General features: G+C 42.1%; 1 protein-coding gene across 5 annotated transcripts; it reads right to left on the reverse strand.

Moving 5' to 3' along the window:
* Positions 1-810: 810 nt before the first annotated feature.
* Positions 811-23231, reverse strand: SETDB2 (SET domain bifurcated histone lysine methyltransferase 2). 5 transcript variants are annotated; one of them, XM_042806039.1, is made up of 15 exons: positions 23114-23231; positions 22406-22768; positions 21519-21578; positions 19059-19181; positions 17563-17628; positions 16672-16774; positions 15394-15960; positions 13729-13848; positions 12362-12504; positions 11712-11940; positions 9615-9699; positions 8537-8645; positions 7430-7752; positions 6162-6250; positions 811-2256 (listed from the first exon to the last, which is right to left on the reverse strand). In XM_042806039.1, exons 2-15 carry the CDS (start codon positions 22437-22439, stop codon positions 2139-2141), a joined length of 2169 nt encoding a protein of 722 aa, XP_042661973.1. In that variant the 5' UTR covers positions 22440-22768; positions 23114-23231; the 3' UTR covers positions 811-2138. The 5 variants fall into 5 exon arrangements, with proteins under 5 accessions (XP_042661973.1, XP_042661969.1, XP_042661970.1 ...); XM_042806035.1 differs by having other exon boundaries at positions 12362-12531; XM_042806036.1 differs by lacking the exon at positions 23114-23231 and adding an exon at positions 23004-23103 and having other exon boundaries at positions 12362-12531.
* Between the last annotated feature and the right edge of the window lie 62 nt (positions 23232-23293).

Below are 23293 nucleotides of genomic sequence, written 5' to 3' on the forward strand. Positions count from 1 at the left end.
GGGAGAGAAAAGCTGAGGTTTCATTGTAAGCAGAATGGCTCACAGGTCTGTTAAAGGTCTATTTTTAACAGGCTTAAACTCCTCATGCATGCCGAGACTCGAGGAATTTGAGAGCACGGGGTGTTGCAGCACAACCCCATGTTTTTTAAGCTTGAGGCATCCAAAACAAATTCAAAAAACAGCTTTGGACCACAGGTACCACGTTTGTTCAGTTACACAACAGATAAAACCAAATTAAAAGAGGACTAACCCTAAGCCATGTGGACATAAGGTATTCGTTGCCTCTTGTACTCAGGGCTGAGAACTGGTTCCTGCTTTCTTTTCATTTTGCAGTATAGCCGTAGGCTTGAAATCTCTACTCTGTGGCCATGGCATTCATTCACAGGCATGTTTCAGTCTCCTGTACAATTGCTTAAATCATTCCTAGCTCTTGCAAATAGTACTTCTCTCTACTCTGTAAAGCATGAAGTCCAATGACAAAAATCTGCAAATACCTGAGCAAATACCAACAGACAATTCTGCACAATCTGCCAGGCACTGCCTCCCACAAATTCAGGAAGCGAAGGTAAGGTGAACTGCAGGGTCAGCTTCAAATCCACACTGATGGATGCACTCGACTCCTTGACCAAACTAGTGACTGGTTTAGTCTCCAAAGGAAAGAAAGGCCTTGCCTTAATGGAGCCAGAAATTCTAGTTTCAACCTGTTCTCTGAAAACCCACCCAGGAACAGGGTGACACGGTGAGCATCGATGCGTATGGGCTTGGAAACTGGAACACCAATCACACAATCAACACATGAATAGCAGGTGGTTCTTCCAAGACTCTTTTATCAAGGAACAAAGAAAGTTGCGGGTACAAGGAGTCTCATGCTTACCTTTTCCATCGTAGGTAATGCGACTCTGAGCCAAGCACTTTACTCCATAAATAGGACGGTTGGTGTGAGCCACCTTTGAGCTGTCCCTGCTAAGCAGCTGGCTGCAGGCCGTGAGCTCCCCTCGAGCTGGGACGCCTCTCAAGGTTACTCCTCGAGGCTGAGAGACCTCTTACCAGCTGCAGATCTTTGGTAAGTGACTGATATCGCACATAACCTTGTGTTATAGTGAACTAAGAATTTCTATTGGTAGCTCTGAATCATTATTACATCTTCTGCAGTAAGTAGTAGGGTGAACCTTGCCATCGAACTTTAGGTCTCGCTTTCACAACATCTTACTTCAATAAAGCTGCGTTTGCTGATACTTTTGGTGGTGGTTCTTCAAGTGGTCTAAGTTGTCTCTCGGTGACACCACCTTCTTTGCACAAGGCTCCAGCATATTCAAAAGCCACACACGTGTACACCCATCCCTTGCTCCATTTCAGAGCTGCCTCCTGCATCTGCACTCAGTGTCATCTAATGTAGCTTGTTTACCTCTTACCAGCAAATCACACAGCAAGGACTTGTGGCCCACCTGTCCCACACCTCACAGTATGGCACTGAAACGAGGCACGCTTGCTTTCTCAAGGATCACTTGGTGTGTCGCAAACGTGGAGGGGGATGCAACCCGACAAAAAACAGTAATTTCTCTCCTGCAGCAGCAGGACTTGCCCAGCTCACTTTGTAGCACAAACACAGCTCTGCAAAACTGTTCTGATTAATCTAATTTCTGCTCAAGACTATCTGTCCCACTGGATCCATCAGGCTTAGTTATATTTTAATAATTCTTAGCCCCCAAACAGGCAGACTTGCATTCGTAATGAGTTTCAGAAAGCTCAGTTTTGCTACCTCAGCATCGTGGAAGGACACAGAAAACATCAACTACCCATTGCTCTGCATCAGTCATGTCTCTGCTGCAGATGGCACAGAAGCAGAAGTTCTTCCAGTGCACCGTGGACTGTGCTTGCGAATGAGAAAAGGCAGGGGTAAAGACTAGGAGCACAGAAATTATCTAGGAAAAGTTTGATGCCTGCTCTTATGACAAACAGTTCTAATTCTGCAGGCTACAAATGTAACATTTACATGTAAATTTAAAAGACAATCATGTTAAAGGCATTTTAGTTGAATGTAATTAGCACCACAGACTTAAGTGGACTATTCACTGTGTAGCAGTCACTTCCAGGTAAATCTCCAGGTACATGAAGTGTTGACAGTAGGAAAGCTCTGCCTATAGGGTTTTTTTCCTGCACTTCTGAACTCCACACTGACAGGAAATCTCTGTCTCTGGCATGCTTCCAGCTTCATAACCATAATCCCACGTGAGCTCGGTTCCAGCTTTCACATGCCTAAGAAATTAAAACACTCGGTCAATTCGTTTGAACTAAGTGAAACAGTACTGTGCTTACAGTATGTCAACAATGACTCACATGCAAACCCCAAAATCGTAGGGGGAAGGGACCATCACACAGGCAGCTTGTTGGGAGAGAATCAAGAGATATAAGGAGTCTCTGGCACAGGCACGCTGCTTTGCCCGGGAGAGCTCTGGAGAGCAAAAAATACCCTTTTCTCAACTATGAGAAAATAAATTATCAAGTGATAGGTTCATAGTCTAAACAACCTGTTCTAACTTCAAGGCTAATTCTGGGAAAGAAAAATCAAACCCAAAAAACCCCAGAAAACACACGTAAGTGAAAACAACTAAATGAGAACACAGACAGTTTTGTTATTTTTACTATGTATGGTGCATTACTGAGGTTTGAACAGATCTCTAGATACACTGGTGATGAGGACTAACATCTTTGGTCTGATAAGCTGTGTTTTAATGCAGTTGTACACAACTATGTACACAAAGCCTAAGACTCAAAATCAAACACGTGTTCCCCATGAACCAGCTGCTCTGACAGTACATGAAAGAGAAAAAATTTCTAGAGTAGGAAATTCATTGCCCAAAATGAATGCCAAATTAAACACCTGAGACTAAGATACTGAAGGACAACTGAGGGAAAATACAATAAAATATGAGTATTACAAAGAAGAGAGCAATTCTGATATTTCTTACTCAGTACGATATAAGGGACATCAAGTGAATTAACCAGGCAGCAGGCTGAGAACAAACAAGATGGGGACTTTTCAAACAGCACATAAATGCAATCCACAACTTGCTACCTTGGGATTGTTCTGGAGGCCAGAAATATAAAACAAATAAAAAGGTGACTGGACAAGTTCATGGAAGATACACAGTTAAGCATGATGAACCAGATGCAGTCCTTAACGTAGAAAAGTAAAGGGGTGATTTCCAGAAAGCAAGAGGGCCAGTCAGGGCAACATTCCCTCAAAAATCTTCTTTCCTAATTGTCTTCTGTTGACCATTATTACCTCTCTCCACTGGCCTCAGTCCCCACTACACACTTCTTTACCAAGTACCTGAGCAAGAAAGACTCTAGCTAAAACAAAATATTTTTTTCTGACATATTACAAAATATTGTCTTCACAGTTCAGAGGATCATAGAATGGTTTGGGCTGGAAGGGACCTTAAAGACCACCTAGTTCCAACCCCCCTGCCATGGGCAGGGACACCTTCCACCAGACCAGGTTGCTCAAAGCCCTGTCCAGCCTGGCCTTGAACCCTTCCAGGGAGGGGGCAGCCACAGCTGCTCTGCGAAACCTGTGCCAGTGATTCAACAGCCTCACAGTGAAGAACTTCCTAATATCTAATCTAAATCTACCCTCTTTCAGTTTAAAACTGTTACCGCTCACCCTATCCCTGCACTCCCTGATAGAGTCCCTCCCCATCTTCCCTGTAGCCCCCTTTAAGCACTGGAAGGCTGCTATAAGGTCTCCCCAGAGCCTTCTCTTCTCCAGGATGAACAACCCCAACTCTCTCAGCCTGGCCTCATAAGGGAGGTGCTCCAGCCTCCTGATCATCTTTGTGATCTTCCTCTGGACCTACTCCAGCAGGTCCATGTCCTTCTGATGTTGGGGGCCCCCGAGCTGGACACAGCACTCTGGGTGGGGTCTCACAAGAGCGGAGCAGAGGGGAGAATCACCTCCCTCAGCATGCTGGCCACACTTCTCTTGATGGATCCCAGGACACGGTTGGCTTTCTGGGCTGCAAGTGCACATTGCTGGCTCATAGTCAGTCTTCCATCCACCAATATCCCCAAGTCCTTCTCCGCAGGGCTGCTCTCAATCCATCCTTTGCCCAGCCTGTATTTGTGCTGGGGGTTGCCCCGACCCCCGGGCAGGACTTTGCCCTTGGCCTTGTTGAACTCCATGAGGTTCGCACGGGCCCCCCTCTCCAGCCTGCCCAGGTCCCCCTGGATGCCATCCCTGCCCTCAGCGTGTCACTGCACCACACAGCTCGGTGTCATCGGCAAACTTGCTGAGGGTGCATCGATCCCACCGTCCATGTCTCCAACAAAGATGTTAAACAGCACTGGCCCCAACACCAACCCCTGAGGAGCACCACTCGTCACTGCTCTCCACTTGGACATCGAGCCGTTGACCACAACTCTTTGAGTGCGACCATCCAGCCGATTCCTTACCCACCGAGTGGTCCATCCATCAAACCCACGTGTCTACAATTTACAGACAAGGATGTCGTGTGGGACAGTGTCAAATGCTTTGCACAAGGCCAGGTAGATGAAGTCACTTGGTCTTCCCTTACCCACCGACGCTGTAACACCATCATAGAAGACCACTAAACTTGTCAGGCACTATTTCCCCTCAGTGAAGCCATGTTGGCTGTCGCCAGTCACCTCCTTATTTTCCATGTGCCCTAGCATATTGTCCAGGAGGATTCACTCCATGATCTTGCCGGGCACGGAGGTGAGACTGACGGCCTGTAGTTCCCCGGGTCTTCCTTTTTTCCCTTTTTAAAAACGGGGGTTATGTTTCCCCTTTTCCACTCAGTGGGAACTTCTCTGGACTGCCACGACTTCTCAACCATGATGGATAGCAGCTTAGCCACTTCATCTGCCAGTTCCCTCAGGACCCACAGATGCATTTCATCGGGTCCCATGGACTTGTGCACCTTCATGTTCCTTAGATGATCTCAAACCTGATCTTCTTGTACCTGGGGCGGTTCTTCATTCTCCCAGTCCCTGCCTTTGCCTTCTGCAACTTGGGTGGTGTGGCTGAAGCCCTTGCCACTGAAGACTGAGTCAAAAAAGATGTTGAGTACCTCAGCCTTCTCCATATGCCGGGTAACCAGGTCCCCCGTTTCCTTTGGAGAGGGCCCACATTCTTCCTATCTCCTTTTATAACCAATGTACTTACAGAAGCTTTTCTTGCTGCCTTTGACATCCCTGACCAGATTTAATTCTATCAAGGCTTTGGCCTTTCAAACTTGATCCCTGGCTGCTTGGACAATTTTTCTGTGTTTCTCCCAGTATTTCCCTCTGTGCTCCTTCCACTCTTGGAAGCCCTCCTCACAGTGCAATCCACAGCATCTGTGTCTGTATGGACCAGGGTTGCAAGGCTCCACAGAGTATCAGTGTTCCCTGGGGTTGGTTTGTCCCGAACAAATCCTCTCCTCTCTATTTTAAGTTCTCAGCTGGTACTCCTGCTGTCATGTGCATCAGCTGGCTTCATTTATACAATTAATTCTTCCTCTCCTGGGTTCAGCTGCCACCTTCTTGTGTCTCAGTGACACCAGCTCTCTGTACCTCCCTTTCTGTCATCCACTAAGGGAAGACCCATATCTTTTGCTTTCAGAAGAAGCTTTTACTTCTGAGTATCCTAGTCCCACCTCCTCATGACACATAGGGCTACACAAAGTCCTGCTTATTTTGATAACTGTCAGAAGAAGGCCTGGAGCCAGGTTGTTTGGCCCACAAAGTGTCTCATCCTTAAGACCCTGTAGGGTCCCATCCTGCCCTCCGGGACCCAGATCCATTCCTTGATTCAAGGCCATTCCTTGAGGGACAACACTGGGATCGGTGAATCTTGGCTTTCAAAATGAGCATGCTGAGTTAAACCTATCATCCCACTGAAGATTATCACTGAAATGGACGCATCAAAATTACGCTTCTCCACTTTACATTTCAGTGCAAAACTGAAGAAAAACTCATTTAGTGATAATCAACAGCTGTATGCCTTCAGTCTTCAGTGCACATTAAGAAGTAATTAATAAGAAGGGTAGTTCTATGATTTCATGATCTAAGAATTTGCCACCCCTTAGCATAATCATTTCCTAACAACTAAGCACTAAGTGTCTTGAATGAACAACATTAAACTTCCAAAAATTCACCTGTTTGTGAAGAATGCCACCCATGGGAAACTTCTGTTGTGAGTCTCTACAAACACACTCTGTGCAAAGAGATTTGGGCAGCAGCTGTGCTGTAAAACAGAGTATTTGAATTAGAAACAGCAAAACACCTCATTGCTGGCTGAAGAACATATTTCGTCAGACATCTGTCACTAGTAAGGGTGGTTTCTTCCTTCCCTTCTCCAGCCTGCACAGAATCTCTATTACTCAATGCTACTGCCACTTATTTTTGCAGTAACTATGTATCTTTAAAGTATGCTTTGCGTTGTATTATGGATGTATTTTTGATGAGGAAAACGAAGTTCTTTTACCAAGCTGTCCCCCAGAAATGTGTGGTGAGAATTCACCTTAGATTCAGGATGCACCACAAATTATCAATATGTGACAGACATATCTCGCTGTCAGCCAGGAGAGCAGTGCTAGGGAGAAAGCAATTGATTAAATGATTGTGTGCATTGGCAGAGAGATATGAGATGTGAAAGGTCATTCAGGTACATGTAGGAATATTTGTATGCTCACGGATGCAAAAGAAAGGTTTCAGCAAGATGCACCACTGATCTTAAGAACATATTATCTCTGCAGTGAAGAACAGCTTAAACATAGGCAAGGATTTTGCTGCAAGATACATATTCATGCCAATGAAGAGAAATAAGTTACTTGCAGAGTACATGCAGATGTGTCTATGAACCATTTGTCTTAGTTGGAGGTATTTGGTAATTCATTACTATTTCTTGGCAAGTCAAAATTGAGACATATTTAGCAGATATGTACACATTATGACAGACCACTTTCTGAAGCTATGATTAAATGGTAGAGAAATTTCCTACAATATCACAACAGTTATTCTAAATCAGCACAAGCTAGAAATTACAATGGTTGAGGAACAAAAAATGAGGCTGGGAGAAAGCTTGTGGTTCAACAAAATGTCCCATTTGTTCTCTGGACTTCCCAAAAAGGCTGTTCAAAAACTCAGGAGAAAGATGTCACTCGTTACTGGGGAACATTTCACTCAGGATGCCAAAAACTACAGCTAGTACGTAGCATGCATCATTTTATGAAGGCACTAACAGCTGGTGTGACCCAATCTGCTGTTCTGTCCCTTCAGAGTGCAGGGAGCACCACGCAGCCTGCCTCGGCATGCAACCACCACATATATGGTTTATGCACAAAAGCCTTCCCATTTATGCAAATACATAATTTAGTTATTTAAGCTAAGACAACTAAGAGAACACGTGCAACTTTTTACTTACGTTAAGAAAACGACCCACATTTCCTTCTTTTGTGGCATCCAGTACATAAATCTTTTCATTCGCATTCTTCCGAAGTGTGCTGTCACCATCAGTCTCCTCACAAAATGTGTCTTGTTTTGCCTGCCTGTGCTTTTCCTCTTTGCAGTCAGCTCTTAGTGGTACATTTTGGGATGGCCTCACAACACACGTGTCATCCAGCACACCCAACTTGCCACAGTCAACACCCTGCAGAGACAGACTCTTGCATTCTGCACTGTCCACATCAGCGGGCTCAGTCTGTCCAATTTCCATCGGATGTTTTTCTTTCTGCTGCTGAGTGGATTCTGTCAATGAACACATAAGTTATTTTTCAACGTCAGTTTAAGGCCAGAGCCTTTCCCTTGTTTGTTCCTGAACTCTTAGCCACCCACCCTTCATTCTTCAAAATGTATGCAGCTTCCTTGCTAGTTAACAAGTCTATAACACAACTGTCTTTTCCCATGCCTCCCATCCATCCACCCACAAATGACTGTTTCCTGCTGTGGTGCCTAAAGCACTTGCTCAAGTCTCCTGTGACTGACATAGTTTCTCATTCTTTTCAAATCCCATTCCAGACTGACTTCTACCACATAGCATTTTATCATCATTCTCCACCTGAATTCCGGGGAGAATCACAAACTGTAATTAAGACAGAAACAAGATGCATGTGCAAATAGCATCAGTTTCACACCACCTCTCCAACTTGAGGCCCCTTTACCCTTGCATTATATCTTGTTTAATTTTTGTTAACAACTGGAACATGTATTGGGTGGGACACAGTAAGATCTGCAAGACTGACTTTCCCACAATTGCACTGTATTTGAAAAGCTGCTGTCAGGATGTCCCAAGATCAACTCTGTAGGCAAAAGATTGCCCTGTACCAGTTAAAACACTGTATTATGCAGGGCAGCACTAATTTCTGTACTGCTGAGCTCTCTTAAAACAGCCTAAGCATTAGGAGGACAACATCATTCTACTCTGAGAATAGGCCTGCCCACATCCAAAGACCACCTTCTACATTTTAAGTCTTATCACCTGATGGGGCACAACTGTATTAAAAGTGCAGTATTTATAGCTCTGCAAACCTACTTTCTTTTCCTTTCTTTGTTCCACTGGTTAGTTTTGTTTTGCTCGACTGATGAATCTGAGAACCACAATCTTCATCTGAGCTGGCGCTGTGCACCCACGTATCAATTTCCTTTAAACAGAATAAAAGATAATGAAAAAGCTGTGATGCAACTCTGGGTCAACACAGGATAGCAAGTGGCCCTTAGGACTCTAAAGCTGAAGTTTCAAACCTACTAGAATGCATGGCGATGGCTGAGTTTCAAAAGTTCAGACATTTACTGCAACACAACATTTATCTTAATTTCAAATTGCCCTTCAGAATAACCTGGAAGGAGCTCCCCACTCAATAAAACATTTAAGTGCTTAAACCCCAACAATTTCACCAGAATTTCAACATATTTGTGTAAGTTGCTGAATCAAAGCCCAAACATGCTTTTTACACAGTTTCAGTAAAATGAACAGATCTAGCAAGATTTCTCCTCTCCCACCACAAAAAAGGCAAACAGTTATGGGCACTCCAGAATGGACAGCACTGCCAAATGTTAGCATGAAAACCCCATATGCATTTCTTAAGTGCAATGAATACTACAGAGTAAGTTTACCCCAGTTTCCCTCCTTTGTATGGATTGGCAGGCAATGCTTCATACCCAGGTCAGATCAAATTCTCCCAACTGTGCCACTGCATGAGAAAACTGCATCCAACTCCCCAGATTTTCTTCTCTCCCCGCCACGTCATTCTTTGGGGAGACATCACAAAAGCATAATCACTCTGACCCCCTAATCCTGCAGTTAGTTACAACAGCGGGTGGAGGAGGAGAATGATTTCTTAAGACTCTCAAGGCTGGAGTGCAAGTGAAGGGCAGAGAAGGGAAGGCTGTGGGAGTAGTTAGTGCTGGGCTCAGGGACCATGCTGAAGGACTGATAACGCAGAAGGGATGGGGAACAGCTTCCAGCACAGCAGCTTAGCTCACAGTGTGACACAATCTCATGAAGAAAGATCATTAGAACCAATTAAATGTGTAAGATGAAAAGGTCAAAATTAACATACATATTCAGCACAATGAAACATGTATCCATTAAAGCCACTTATTATTATTACCATTTTTAGCTGGTGTTTATGAAAAACAATCGTTCTAGTTCCAGGCCTTCTCACAGTTGCAATACTTAAATTCCTTGGATGAACCCTGTATGGAAAAGTCAAAAGGAAATTATAAAAGAAAGACCCTCAAGTAACTCTCAAAACATACACTTTTCTCTAACAGTCTCTAGTTCATGAAGAACAGTCTACACCAGAGCCTGAAGTTCTGTGACTATTTTGCCTTTTAGAATTGAGGACCTTAGGTTAAGTTCTTAATAGTATTTGTAAAAAAACAGTTGTTCGTGCTTTTTTGAGAGATCAGCAGCTGCTTCTCCATCCTTTCCCAGTTCTCCTGCTGAGAAACAAATTCTGTTGTTTTACTATTAGCGTATCAGACCATACCAAAATACAGCACCTACAGACAGAGTTTTGCCTTTTTCTTGATACCACTTTCATCAGTTTTGACAGCAGCTTTCAGATAGGAAAGCAAAGATGTTGCAGGGACAAGGGACAGACACAGAGCCAGAGGGGGAGACAGGCAATATATCACAGATACAGAAAATACTTTCCCACAAAAGAGCCTCAATGCTTCACATGAGAAGGTTGAGGAAGGATGGGAAGCAGTATATGGCATATACATTTAAAACATCTAAAATCACATTCATTTGGATTACGTGCAGAGTGCAGTCAAAAACACCAGTTTCAAAACTAATCTTAGTATCTGTATAATGTTTAGCAATAAGTAACATCTCTTATTCAAGAAAACTTTAAATGAAAAAAATTTATATGTGTTTACTTGCCACAAAAAACCTCACGGTACTTCTCTGGGCTACTGATAATGGCAATAAATGCTACTCTTTAAGGTTTTCTTAAGATTTAAACCCCCCTGTAAGTTCAAAAAGTGCAGTAGCCACAAGAGGTTGTGACATTATTATGTGATTACATTGTTTGTCCTTTTAAAGGCAATCTGCTTGGCTGAATGATATGTCAAGCTTCACAAACGGATGTCCTCTCAAAGGTTTCTCAGTTCAGCTGGTTTGTCATTGCAGAATAACAAAGTCTTTTTGTCTGTCATATTTTTCACACAGCCCACATGCAAAACATTTTTATTCTCAAGAAAGGAAATTGATGAGATTTCAGGTAGTAGTACAGTAAATGCAACTTTAAAACTGCACCGCCCTGCAATTTTTAGTAACAGCACTTAGTAGAAGTAAAATCTAGCTGATTGCTGATAATGATGTAATTTATAAAATTATAAATTCATTAGGTTTCCAAGATACTGAAATGCAAGTGAGAATATACTGGCAGGTATTTTTAAAAGTTTCCATTTGCAGTTTCACGGTGCTTCTCAAAGATCCACAATAATCTATTATGAAAAGAGCAAGAATTTGCAATCATTTATGTGTAGTACAAAGAGAATGTTTACAAAATACTGTGGCAGAGCAAGGAATAAAGTTTAAGAAAACAAGCTCCCAACTTCCTTCTGAAAAGACTACAGCATGCTGTTGACAAAGCCACATGGTTATTTTGCAGTAATTTTATTTTAGGAATCCTAATAGGCTAAGAGCTCCTAACTGTAAAATGAAAACAGGAGCAGAACTTTTGCATAATTCACTGCAAAAGCAAAGTGTTGTCAGATTCCTAGCAGGAAAGGTTAAGACTCCTAGCAGGAAAAGTTATGTTACAAAGAACAACAGATTTTGTTACAAAGAACAACAGACTTAGAGACTGGGAGTAAAGGACAGGACAGTTAGTAGCTAATTTATTATCAAACCCTTTGGTGTTACCAAGTATCTTTAAATCATTTATCTCAAATATCTTTTATTAATTCTTTCAAATTAGCATAATGCTTAATGCCCTGAACAGATCAAGTACACCTAGAAAATTCACTGGATTTCTAGAAAATGCCAAGTGGTACACACAGTAAGTAAAATTAATATAGAGGAAAAACTCTGTCCCACTAGAAGAAATAATCAGGAATTAACAAAAAAGTTGAGAAAGAAAAAAAAAAACACCCTCAGCTGAGGACATTCAGTTATACTCTAAGTTTTACAAAGGACTTTCTAGAATAGCAGAATATTAACTTTGTTATGCTTAAGTTTGCTTTGGTAAACTTACAAGGTTGTTTTACTTTCATTATCCACAGTCGGAGACAAAGATTCCTGCTTCTCAAGAATGTCATTTTTGCCAGTCTGCACCAGTTCAATCACAGAGTCTGAACAATCAGTGTCAAGTTTTCTTTTTTTGAAAAGAAATCCATGGCCTCTGTCATTCACAGCATTCTTCTCTTTTAGCTCTTGACCAGTATCTCCCAATACTTGAACTTCAGCTCTGCTCATCAATCTGCCTGGAAGAAAAAAATTATTATTTTTTTTTAAACTGTTTGCTAAGATGGGTCACACACACTATTGCAGCTCAAATTTACATTAAAAAAAAAAATACAAGAACATTATTTGGGAAAGCAAAATGTGAATGCATTTAATACTGAAAGAAAACTAGCCCTGGCACAGGATGCACAAACTCATGAGGGAAAAATCAACAGTCCGAGATAGGCTTTGTTCCAGAAAGTTCTGATTGTTTCTCTGGCACCACTGGATTGCGGAGTTCTTCAAGGTTCTTCTGTCCATTTGATCACCTTGCAAGTTAAGATTATATCGACTCAATTCTCGTCCAACCTTGTATTTCTCTCTTTGTTTCTCAAAAAAACTCCAGGGCACAGGTCACAGAAGAATTATGCTATGCATCTTCCACAGGTCACCTCCTGTTACCTGAGTAAGTACAAACAAACGTCCCCTTGTCGATATCATCTAGGCAGCGCACTCCCCAGCCTTTCTTCTCCGTGTTGAACACTTGCAACCTGACTTGAATGCCATGCTGTACAACTCTGTTCTGACACATCATCTTGTCACACCTGCACAACACACTACACTCATAAATTCTGTCGAGGAAGCAAAACAAAACACAATATAAAAGAATGCATTACCAAAACAAAGTTGCTATTATTCATTTCCCTCCTCAGCATTAATAAGGCAACTGACTGAAAAGATAGACTCCGGGTGAAACTGATTGTGCAGCAGTGCTCTGAAGCTCATGACTTTCTTGGTTGCTGATTCATCAATTCTAAGAGTCTGTCACCCAGATTTTGGTATAAGTAGACAAGAAAAATAAATGCTACCTTTTTATTTTATAGAACTAAATCACACGGAAGCAGAAACCTCTATGAAGCACCTCATTCTATGCTGGAACAGATTTTAGCAAAGACAACCTGTCTGCCTGGACCTCACTGTAGCTGTCATGAGTTTTAGGATTTACCAAAATACTTCTAAAAGAATTCATAACTCTGCTTTTTGCATTTGCTTCCGGGTTCACTGGCAGCTTTAATTCTGCATGCCAACCATAAACTAACATCACACAGCAATAAAGGACTGAAAGGGGCTCCTTAAGCCTGTGTGTTCAGCCCTTGGCTACTGCAGAAAGCTACCTTACACAATTCCTCTCCTAAACACCTGAGGTTATTGGCACCTTCCCCAGGTCACATATTAATCCACGGGAGCTGTATAAGAGAAAGGGCAAACACTTGCAGTACTGGGACAGCTTTGGAGACACTTGGAAGAGTCACACATAACCAAGTCTGGCAACGGCAGCCAGCTGACTCTGGTCCTACAGAGGAAATGGGTGGACAAAATGCAGGGCAAAGAACAAGGGTGGCTACTGCTTCCCACTTCTTTGGCTGATATACACTGTGATGGTCTTGCACTAGACCTCCTTCCCTCATGGCAGGTTTCCTTCCCCTCTCCCTCCTCCCCTTGGCATGCCTCAATGAACCAGGACTTGGACCAGATATGGCCTGAGCTCCTGCACCAGCTAACACTATGTTACTCTGCACACGCTTCTCGGACCTTGAACTAACCTGAGAAAATTGTAGTATCTGCAGTAGAAAAGTGTTTTTTTTTTCCTCCTATTATTCAAGTCACATTAAATATTTGTTATCCTGATCTGTCAGTAAAATTATGACAAAAATAGAAGGTTTCAGTAATCTAGAAACTGCAATTATTTCAGTCCCGTAGCACTTATGCTACAGGAGTAAAATGAGAGCAAACAAGTAAAACAACAATTATAGTTTGGTCTTTCTTACCCACTAGGAACAGGTCCCTCCAGTCTTTTGTAACTGTATCCACGGGACGTTTTAATACTTGGAGACAGAGAAATTTTACTACAGCCTCTTGCAGTTAGCTGTAGGCACGCACATTTTGACCTAAAGAATAACAGTAAAACATCTCAGAATGTATTTGGGGCAGTTTAAATCAAACATAAGTCTCAATAATTTAAAATGTACTTGACTATACACACGCACACACACTTATATATATTCTCCTGCCCCCTTTTACTCCACAAGGCGATTTCAGGTACCCTAACCTTCTCTTTGCCTCTTGGCTGGTTATGTGTGCTTTACAATAATCATGTTCTACTCCATCCCAAGCTCCTTCTTCTGTCAAGCTCCTTAAAAGGCACATGCAAACAGCTGAAGCACAACAGAAATTTATTATTAACAGGACACTGTCAAACGGATTGAACGAATGAATGAAAATCACCCGTCGTGGCACAGCACCCCGGCCTGTTGGCCACTACTTTGCTACCCTCCTCCCACTCTAGCCCCCAGAAAGTGAAGAATTTCACATTGCGGAGTGAAGAACTCAAGTAATAATGCTGGTCTTCACCATCTTATGTCATGACAACTCCAAAGACCCACAGCGTTTGTGCAGACAGCAACAGACCAAATCCTGAATCTGAAAAATCGCACGTCAAAAGCATCGCAACTCTTGGGAGAGTTCAGTGCAAAGAAGCAACATGCTATGTGCTTGCTGTTCCCCACTGCTCAGCTGGAACTAAATAACTTTAATTACTGAAGCTTCATTATACAAGGCCATGATTTCAAGCTTTTGTTGGGTCATGGGCAATTATACTGCACACCAGCACATGCAACTGCCCTGGCTACCAATAATACAAAATGGCTTCAACATCAAATAACACTTATAGGCAGAGATCAGGTCAAAGACAAACACCCTTCAAGAAAGCAGACAAAATTATCACCAACCTCACATACGTGAACTGTGGCAGGTTCCCACAGAGCAGTATGTAGCACAGAGTTACTGGGCTTTAGAAAAAGACAGCAACAAGCAACACCATTTGAACTGCTCAGAACATAAATGGTTTCTGAGTTTCTGATTAGCCAAGTGGAAGGATGGGATATGGAAGCTAAAAATGGGGATGTTTCTTCCTCTTCCCTCAGTAACCACCTAAGTTCCAAATGATCTGATCTCTCCAGGCTTTCCCATCCCATCTCTAGGATATCATCCCACAGCAGGAGCTGCAGCAGAAGTTGTCATGCAGGATCCTTCCCCTCCTGCCACAAAAACAGTCTTCCACTGCTGGGACAAGACTCTCCCTCCCCCACTCCTTTCCTAAAACCAAGAGATCTGCTTCCCAGCTCCGCCTGGAGGAGAAGCACTGCCAATATGGAAAGAAAGGGGAAAGGAACACAATAATCCACCTGTTGATCACTTCCTTCCCTATAACAGAGGCTGGGTGGGTTGGAGCACCCAAGTTCTGGAGAAGACAAAGACACAGTGGTGTCAGTCAACACTGAGCACGGCACAAGGCAACTACCAAAGATATTTCAGCAGCATCAGTCCTTCGTTATCGGGCAGTTTGGTACCGTGTGCCTTCACACTTACACCCCCCACCCCCTACTACTGAGGCATCACGTGCCACTTGTCTGGGATTAGACTCTTCCACCTACCTATCAATGCAACCATCCGTGCAGTCACATGAATCAACAAACATGCTGGAGAAATTGTTGAGATAATATCCACGTGGCCAGGATGCCCTCCTATATTTGAAATAAGGTAACCTCGCGCGGTCAAGGTCATTACAGAAGGAAATGGGCATGGACTCGGCTCCATTGCTAATATCAGAATCAAACACGAGGGGTTCAGGATTTACAGTGTTCCTGCCCAACAGTACGTATGTGTTGAAGGAGAAGTGATCAACGAATAAGAAATTGCACTCTGTTTCAAACAAATAATTTTTCACATCTTGGAAGTTTCTCAGACTTCGACCACAAGGAGCTTTATAATTCACATCCAGTGATTTTGAAAGGCAGTCTGCTTTTGCATGGCGTCTTTGAAAGTGAAACAGGATTGGTATCTTAAGAGGATTTTCACCCTTGTAGGAACCCACTGATCTGTTGGCAAGACATGCACTAGAGCACTTGTGGTTCTGATACTGCAGGTTTAAAGGTAAATCTTGAATTTTACTAGATGCTTCTTTACACGCTGAACTTGTTCTTTCCACCTCTTTCCTTTTGCTATTTGGAATAAAAAAGAAAAAAAAAAAAAAGAAAAAAAGAGCAGCACCTTAAGACAACCAGTTAAATGCTCAGTTTTTTAGTGGTTCAATATTATTAGCACAGAAAAGAAACAGCACATTGCTAGAAAGTCAAAGGTTTCACTGAATCACTGTTTGTATTGTATTACTGTCCTAACATTATATGAAGACCTATTCAGTGGCATTAACAAAAAAAAAAAAAAAAAAAAAAAAAGGCAATAGCTTATTTCCAGAAAGAACTTACATACTGAAACACTGTAAGGACATTAAAAAAAAAAAAAAAAAAAAAAAAAAGGAATGATATCTTTACCTGCATCTTCTAAATCAGTACCCCAAGCTAAATACAGATAGAATAAGTCATGTCCCTGACAGTCCGCACAGTCTGTGAAAGCCTGAGAACTGAACTCAAATACTGTTAAGTCCTAACCTTGATAATACTCGTGGATCTTTATTCACAACCCTAACGGGCCTGTTTTATTCTGCAATGTTCTTACATGGTAAAACTAGACAAATCTACTCAAAACCTCAGGTTTTCCATGAGAGTCAAGTTAAAAATATTTTCACTTTGAAAACTGGAAGGATTCAAAACTGGGTTTAATTCAGAAATACAAAAGAGAGATTAAAATCTCTCTCAAATGCACTGAAGACTATGGCAAAGAAGGAACTGGAATAAACTATTAAATACACTGACCTGTGAGAACCTTCTACGGAGTTTGCAGTGTTGTCATTTGCAAGAAGACGCTGCAATTTGGGTTTGGTTTCCTGTATGCTATCTCCATCAAACACGTCACTTACTGAAAAAATATGAATGCCACAAAAACTTCAGCAATCCACATTTCAATTTATAATTAAACTTTAGTTACTAAAGAGATAATTGTCAAAATATATTAAAAAAAATGCACGGCTATGAACTACAGCTGACAAAGAGCATGCTAGCAAGCACCCTACTACAAAAAGAAGCTGCTTTTTATAACTAAGTCATGTGTTTGCATACAGGTGTGCAAGTGAGCAACTAGCTGGCACATGACACACACTCACACCTTCCCTCCTGCTCCTCTCTCTTTCCTTCCCTTTCCCTGAAGGGGAAAAACTTAGGTGTACACTGACAAACTTGAGGCAAAAATGCATCATGAAGATTTACCCTTTTTCACAGGTCACTGGGTGATTTGCACATTAAAATCTTCCATGTAGCTTTCAACGTGCATGCAGACAACACATGTATGAAACACATATACAGATTTCTCTTCATTATTTGAGGTAGAAGGATGCCAGCGTATTATACCTAGTGGAGCCATGCACAGGATGACTCTGCTTGCAGCCAGCTCGGGTTCATCAGGACTTACTAGTTCAAACTCTCTTCACTTGGTACAAGCCATATACCCAAACCACAAAAGTGCAAACCCAGGTGAGAGTCCACAGTCCAGTACCTGAGGAAACTAATAATTACTTTTTTTCCCTTGTAATGCTAACAGGCTCCTCAGAGCTATTTTATTGATTTCAAATAAGAGGAATAAGCTCCTGGTGAGCAAAACAAGACAAATTAAATCCACATACCAAATAAATACAATTGAAATGCACATACCATTTGTGACGGTTAAGAGATCACCTAGATTAGCTTCATTCACCAGCGCCCAAGCCTGCCAGTATTCTATGCAAAAAACAAAACAAAACAAATATGAAGTGTAATTTAAATAATGATAATACTGGCAATAAATAATAGGAAAAACAAGGTGTAAGTCGTCCAGAGACACTTTTTTCCTTAGTATGCTAATGTAGAGCATTGTAAAACTGATACTCTTTGAAACCTTTTGCACCAGTCCTGAAGACACACCTACAAATGACAGTAAAATTACAGCTCCTATTAGTAGTTGTGAATCAGCACCAAATATCCTCCAGCTTTTGGAAAGCTGGTGTAATGTTTCCAAACACACATAAACCAGTATCCTCCAGTGGCAATAATGTACACAAACATGACTTAGTGTAACTTTCTCTCTTTACTTTGTCATCAGACTAGTCATCTTCCTGCTACGGGCTAGATCTTGGCAGACCAAATTGATGCTACTCCTAAATTGGTGGAAATGGCCCTTCAGATAGTAAGACCTCAAAGAGTCCATTTCTGTCTCAACCTCTTACCCCATGCAATAAGTATTATAAGGTGGCAGATAAATGTCAGCAAAATCCATGTTAATATTTTAGTTTGAAATCTTTACAGAACAAAGCACAGAAAAATTCAAATTTAACTATGTCACAGATTGATTGTGTCATCTGGGGCTTCAAGTTCAACTTTTATCTATTCACTGCTGTAATATTTTGTCATAAAAATCAAGATGTGGGAGCTCAAATACACAAAATATTGCGCTATCAATTTAGAGCAAGTAATACAATGCAGAAGGTGTGGTTATACCAGTTTAAAAGCATCTTACAGTACTGTACATTTTCTTGCATAAAAAAACCAATAAGATCCGTAGATTACATTTACATGGTGATTTAATAAAAAAAACCCTAATTTTTCTGATTTAAATAAAGCAGTAAAAAGAAACCTGTGTACTGCTCCAAGTTTATCAGACTTCTGATTTTGATGTACAATAGAGGAAACTTATTTCCATGAAAATCAAGAACAATCTTAAATGCATTGCTGTCACATTTTTATATTAATGTTTCAAGTTATAATGGGGTCACCAACATGAAATAATAGTTATGTGATTATAATCCCACCCCAAAACCATTCAGTTCACTGAGATCAGCTTGAAAGACTAAAACTCCTGACAATAAACAAAACACAAGGCACTGCAGGTACTTCATTACTTCTCAAGAATAAACATTTCAGTTCCACATGCTTAAGAGCCACACACAGTTTGAAAACGTATACAGGCAAAAGGAGAAAATAGCAAAATGCATCTGAAACGATTAGTCTTTTTTTTTTTTTAATAGTGGATATATTTTCCAAAGTGCTTAAAAACACCAACTAAGTAATTTAAATTCAAAGATATCTGAATTGTGGCAGATACCATGCATCCCTACACAAAGAAGGCCACAGCTCCCCTGCAGTCCAGATCAAGCTTTGCAAGGATTTCAAACCTTGGTTTGTAGCAGTTCCATTCTTGATCTTTTGCTTTAGCAACAGCAGCACGTTTTGCACCTGCTCAAATATGACGTCCACTCTTCTACTTCCCAGTTGTGTCCAAAACATCTTCAAATCACCTGAAATGGAAGTTTCCATTTACAAGTCTGCACAGATCTCAAGAATTCTAAAACAAGTAGCTCCTAGTAGACTTTTCAAATGCTCCCACTCATTTCATTGGGAGGTACTTCTGAAAAACCAGCCGGGACAGCTGTTTCCTTTTGTAGGCTTAAACCTTCAGGATTTTATTCCTAAATCTAATTATGAAAGTGAAACAGAAGTCAAGTGATGAACTTGAGTGGCTTCCGATGGTCCATGATGTTCCCTTCAACTTTTCAAGCATGTCTACAAAGAGCACCGGGGAAGCCTTTCTCTAAACACTAGCAAATTACTCCCACTATAAATTAATCAACACTGAGACTCACAAAAGTGACACAGGAGAGTATTTTCAACTGAATTAAGTGAACATAAAAAAAAAAAAAAGTTATTTGGAAAATTTTTTATAGCTGTAACCTCCTTTAGCTACACAAGCTGACTATCCTGTCCTATCAATATTTTTGGTATGTTTTCTAGGGAAAAAAATGTTCAAAATATTTTCAGATAAAAGTAGTTTCATAATTTTTGTTCACCAAGTGATATCAGTTGCAGTAATTAACACATCCCTTATATGGTGCCTCCTTCCTCCACTAGAAATAATTATAAAGAACATTTTGTTTAAATAAATGGTTTTTTTAAGCTACTGGTTCAGAATCTTTCCCAAGTGTATGTACCTTTGCAGCACCAAGGCTATTCATGAAAGCTCTTGTTAAAACATTAGCAGTGCATCTTCGGCAACGACTCTGCAAACTGAATATGGTTCGGTGTGTCAACAGATGATGTCAGGAAAGAGACCAGGCTCTCTCTCATGGTTAACATTTCTCTTCTTCAACGACCAAGCACAAAAGAATAAGTAAATCTGTTCTCCCACTCCATTTCTAGATAGAGTCCACTGTCACCATACTAGATTTACATTCCAGTTTCTGACAGCAAATCTCAGCTGGATAAATGTACTAGGGTAACACCTCTCCAGCAGTCATGAAATATCGCGTTCTTGTAAGGCTAGTAAAAAAGCATTATCTTAATTTTTGACTTGGCATAGAATGACTTTTGTTGCCCAAAATACCAGAAGCTACATAATGACATGGCAGTACAGAGTCTGTGGCTACTCTCAAAAGTATGAGGGCAGCGAAGAAAGTAACAATCTTTTGTCCCCAGTTGCTTAGGTCACCAGCAGCTAAGAGCATAATATTTAACATTAACAGGAAACGTTGAAAGCACTTCACCTTGTAAACCAACTGATTTGGTAGTAACTCTCAACGTCATTTAATGAGCCTTTATATTCACAGAAATTTAAAACAAAACGTGGAAAGGTCAAAGTCCTGTTACAAAAAATTCCCACACCACTTTCTGGAAACCTACACTACTGCTCCAAAAGACATCATCTGCCCTGTGCCATTCCCATTCTTTTGCTGTGCACGACAGGATCACAATTTTTAAATATCAAGAAATAAGAATATTTAATATCTGTGATTAAAAAGATAAATTTGGAAATTCTAGAATGAAATTCCACCACTGCAGATTAGAACTGCTGCCCTTATCTCTTATCTGGTTTCAGCTATTTCAATACATTTATTAAGTTTGGAGAGCACATATTACTTCAGAGGATGGGTTACAGACCACAAGTTTTTCATTTCTGGGTCATCAGTTTTAACCCTGCATAGGCCAAAAGGAAATAAACCATATACTACTACATGTAGTGCTCAAACCACTCACTCACCTTGCAAATGCTTCCCCAGTCCTCATGATAGAGTGCCCCAAAACTCTAGCAGCAAAACCTTGGTTTTGCATGGAGAAGCAATGATTTTATATGAAGTTCACAGCATAATTTTAATTTCAAAAAAGACTTATGTCCAAATCACTAATCTCTCCAGTGTTAATGCTGCTATTGTCAACCCCAGCCAGGACAAGAAATGGACAGACACAGTGGGGATCTACCTTGACAGCATTCAAAATGATCTCACCAGCTGATGACTCAGGCTGCGGACTGGCATCTGGTGGCAATAGTTCTAAACCATTATCTCTGGAGGGATTTTCTTTTCCCTCTCTAATATCCTTGTGGCTGTGTATCTCTTTTTTTCAGCACTGTGCTGGGGAATGATGCTAGAGTAAGAAACAAGAAGCCAAGGCCAGGGCTACTTACGTCAGCTAAATACTTGGGTGCATGTTTCCTATAAAGGACCCGTGGTGCTGCTGACTAACATCTTATACATATACAATAAAAGGCAAAATATTGTCTTCTGGTTATCATTTTCACTCCTGAAGTGATGCCAAATATATACTACCTTCCCCTTTCCGTCCATAAATCCAATTTATACTACCTTCAATCCTCTCCTCCCTGGAAATGGTAAGGTCTTCCACTTTAAAGCACTTGCACAGCACTGCAAGAGGTACAGAATGGACAAATAAGAGATGAGGTGGGAAATGAAAATGGTTCTAGCTACTTAGTTTTTCAAGCTTTATACCACAGTGGGTATGAGCGGAAGCACCGTGTGAGAAAGCGTTGTGGTGAAATAGCCATCCCACTTTCAAACAGCCATCCCATGTCTTGTCAAGATCTAGCTGAAGAACAGTCCAATAAAACAAGGTGTGGGAGGATTTCTTTTTTTTACATAGATCATTTCTTATTAACTCTGAAGGATGAAGCTGTCATGAGATGACCCATATTCTCCAGCATATTCAGCTGAGCCTACATAATCCCTGGTTCCTATTAGCTCATGTTTCTTTTTTTTTTTTTTTTTCTGTTAAATAAATGCTGTCACTACAGCAGTACTGCAACTAAACTTATTTATTTAGGGAAAAATAAAGGTTTTTTTAAGTAAAAAAAAAAATACTGAATCTGTTTCTCAACAGGTGCAAGATAAAGAAAGATATCTATTTCTCAACAGATGTAAGATAAAGATACCTCCACTGTAATAACACTACGCAGAAGGCAGCATTCTTCAACCACATTGAAGATACTAAGATTCTGACTATCACCACTAATGACACAGAGAACAGAAAACATACCATACTTGTAAATAACTCAATAATCTTTTCTATGCTATAACTGAAAAAACATTCCTATTCATTCTGGCATAAAAATTTCATTTGGCTGACTGGGAAAAGAGGTTAAGTGAGGACTGCTGATTGCTAGAGAAGTTTTACACCATGTGCCTAGTGACCACTCAAAACAAAGCCTTTTTTTTTTTTTTTTTTTAAGGCATACTTCTTTCCTCTTCCATCTTCTGGGGCGGCTGCATGGAGACTGCTGTTCCACTCGCTGGGCTATCACCGGCACCAAGCCCAGCTCAGGTAGGAGAGCAGCACGTTGATCTTGCTGTCCTTCCACACCACTGCAGGGCCAGCACAAAGGGCCCGCGGCCAGGAGCCGGGCTGCCCGTCAGGCTGGGAGTGCTGGGCCAGTGCTCGCCGATGGCTGACATGGGGCGAACCTGTGGCGGGGTCAAACCTTTCAGGAGGGGTTGGGCGGCGAGATTCCGGTCAGGGGCCACCCCGGGACACCGGCACACCGTTCCGGGCCTCGCCTCAGCACTTTTCACTTCCCTCTGGCCAACGGTCCTTAGCTCATCTGGGGACGAAGGAGAGAAAAAGCATTAAGGCGAGCGGCGCTGGCAGAAGGACACCCCGCCAGGCTGAGGCGCGGGGGTTACCAGACACCCCCTACCCCTTCAAGCACGAGTTCCCCGCGGCGTGGGGAGCAACGGGCCGCAGCCCACGGGAGAGGTCGGGCGCAGCCCCCCCCCCCCCCGCCGGGTGACAGGACCCACGCGGCTCCGCCCGTGGCGTTACTTCCCGCCACGGACCTTCGCTTGAGGGACCGGTGCGGCCCCGGCGGAGCCGCTCGCGAGGCCCCGGCTCAACCGCCCTCGCCCTCCTCCTCTTTCTCTTCCTCCCCGTCCCTGCTCAGTGGTACCTGCAGGCGGCGCTCGGCCGGGCCGGGAGCGCGCTCAGGCACCGGGAGCGCGCTCGCTCAGGCACCGGGAGCGCGCGCTGCGCTGCACCGGCACTGCCCGCCCGCCACCATCACTCCCCGCCCCTACGGCGAGCATCACGCATGCGCACTAGCGCCACACCGACCCCACTCCTCCGCCGG

This window comes from Tyto alba, unplaced genomic scaffold (assembly GCF_018691265.1).
Source record: "Tyto alba isolate M040663 unplaced genomic scaffold, T.alba_DEE_v4.0 Super-Scaffold_45, whole genome shotgun sequence".
NCBI lineage: Eukaryota > Metazoa > Chordata > Aves > Strigiformes > Tytonidae > Tyto > Tyto alba.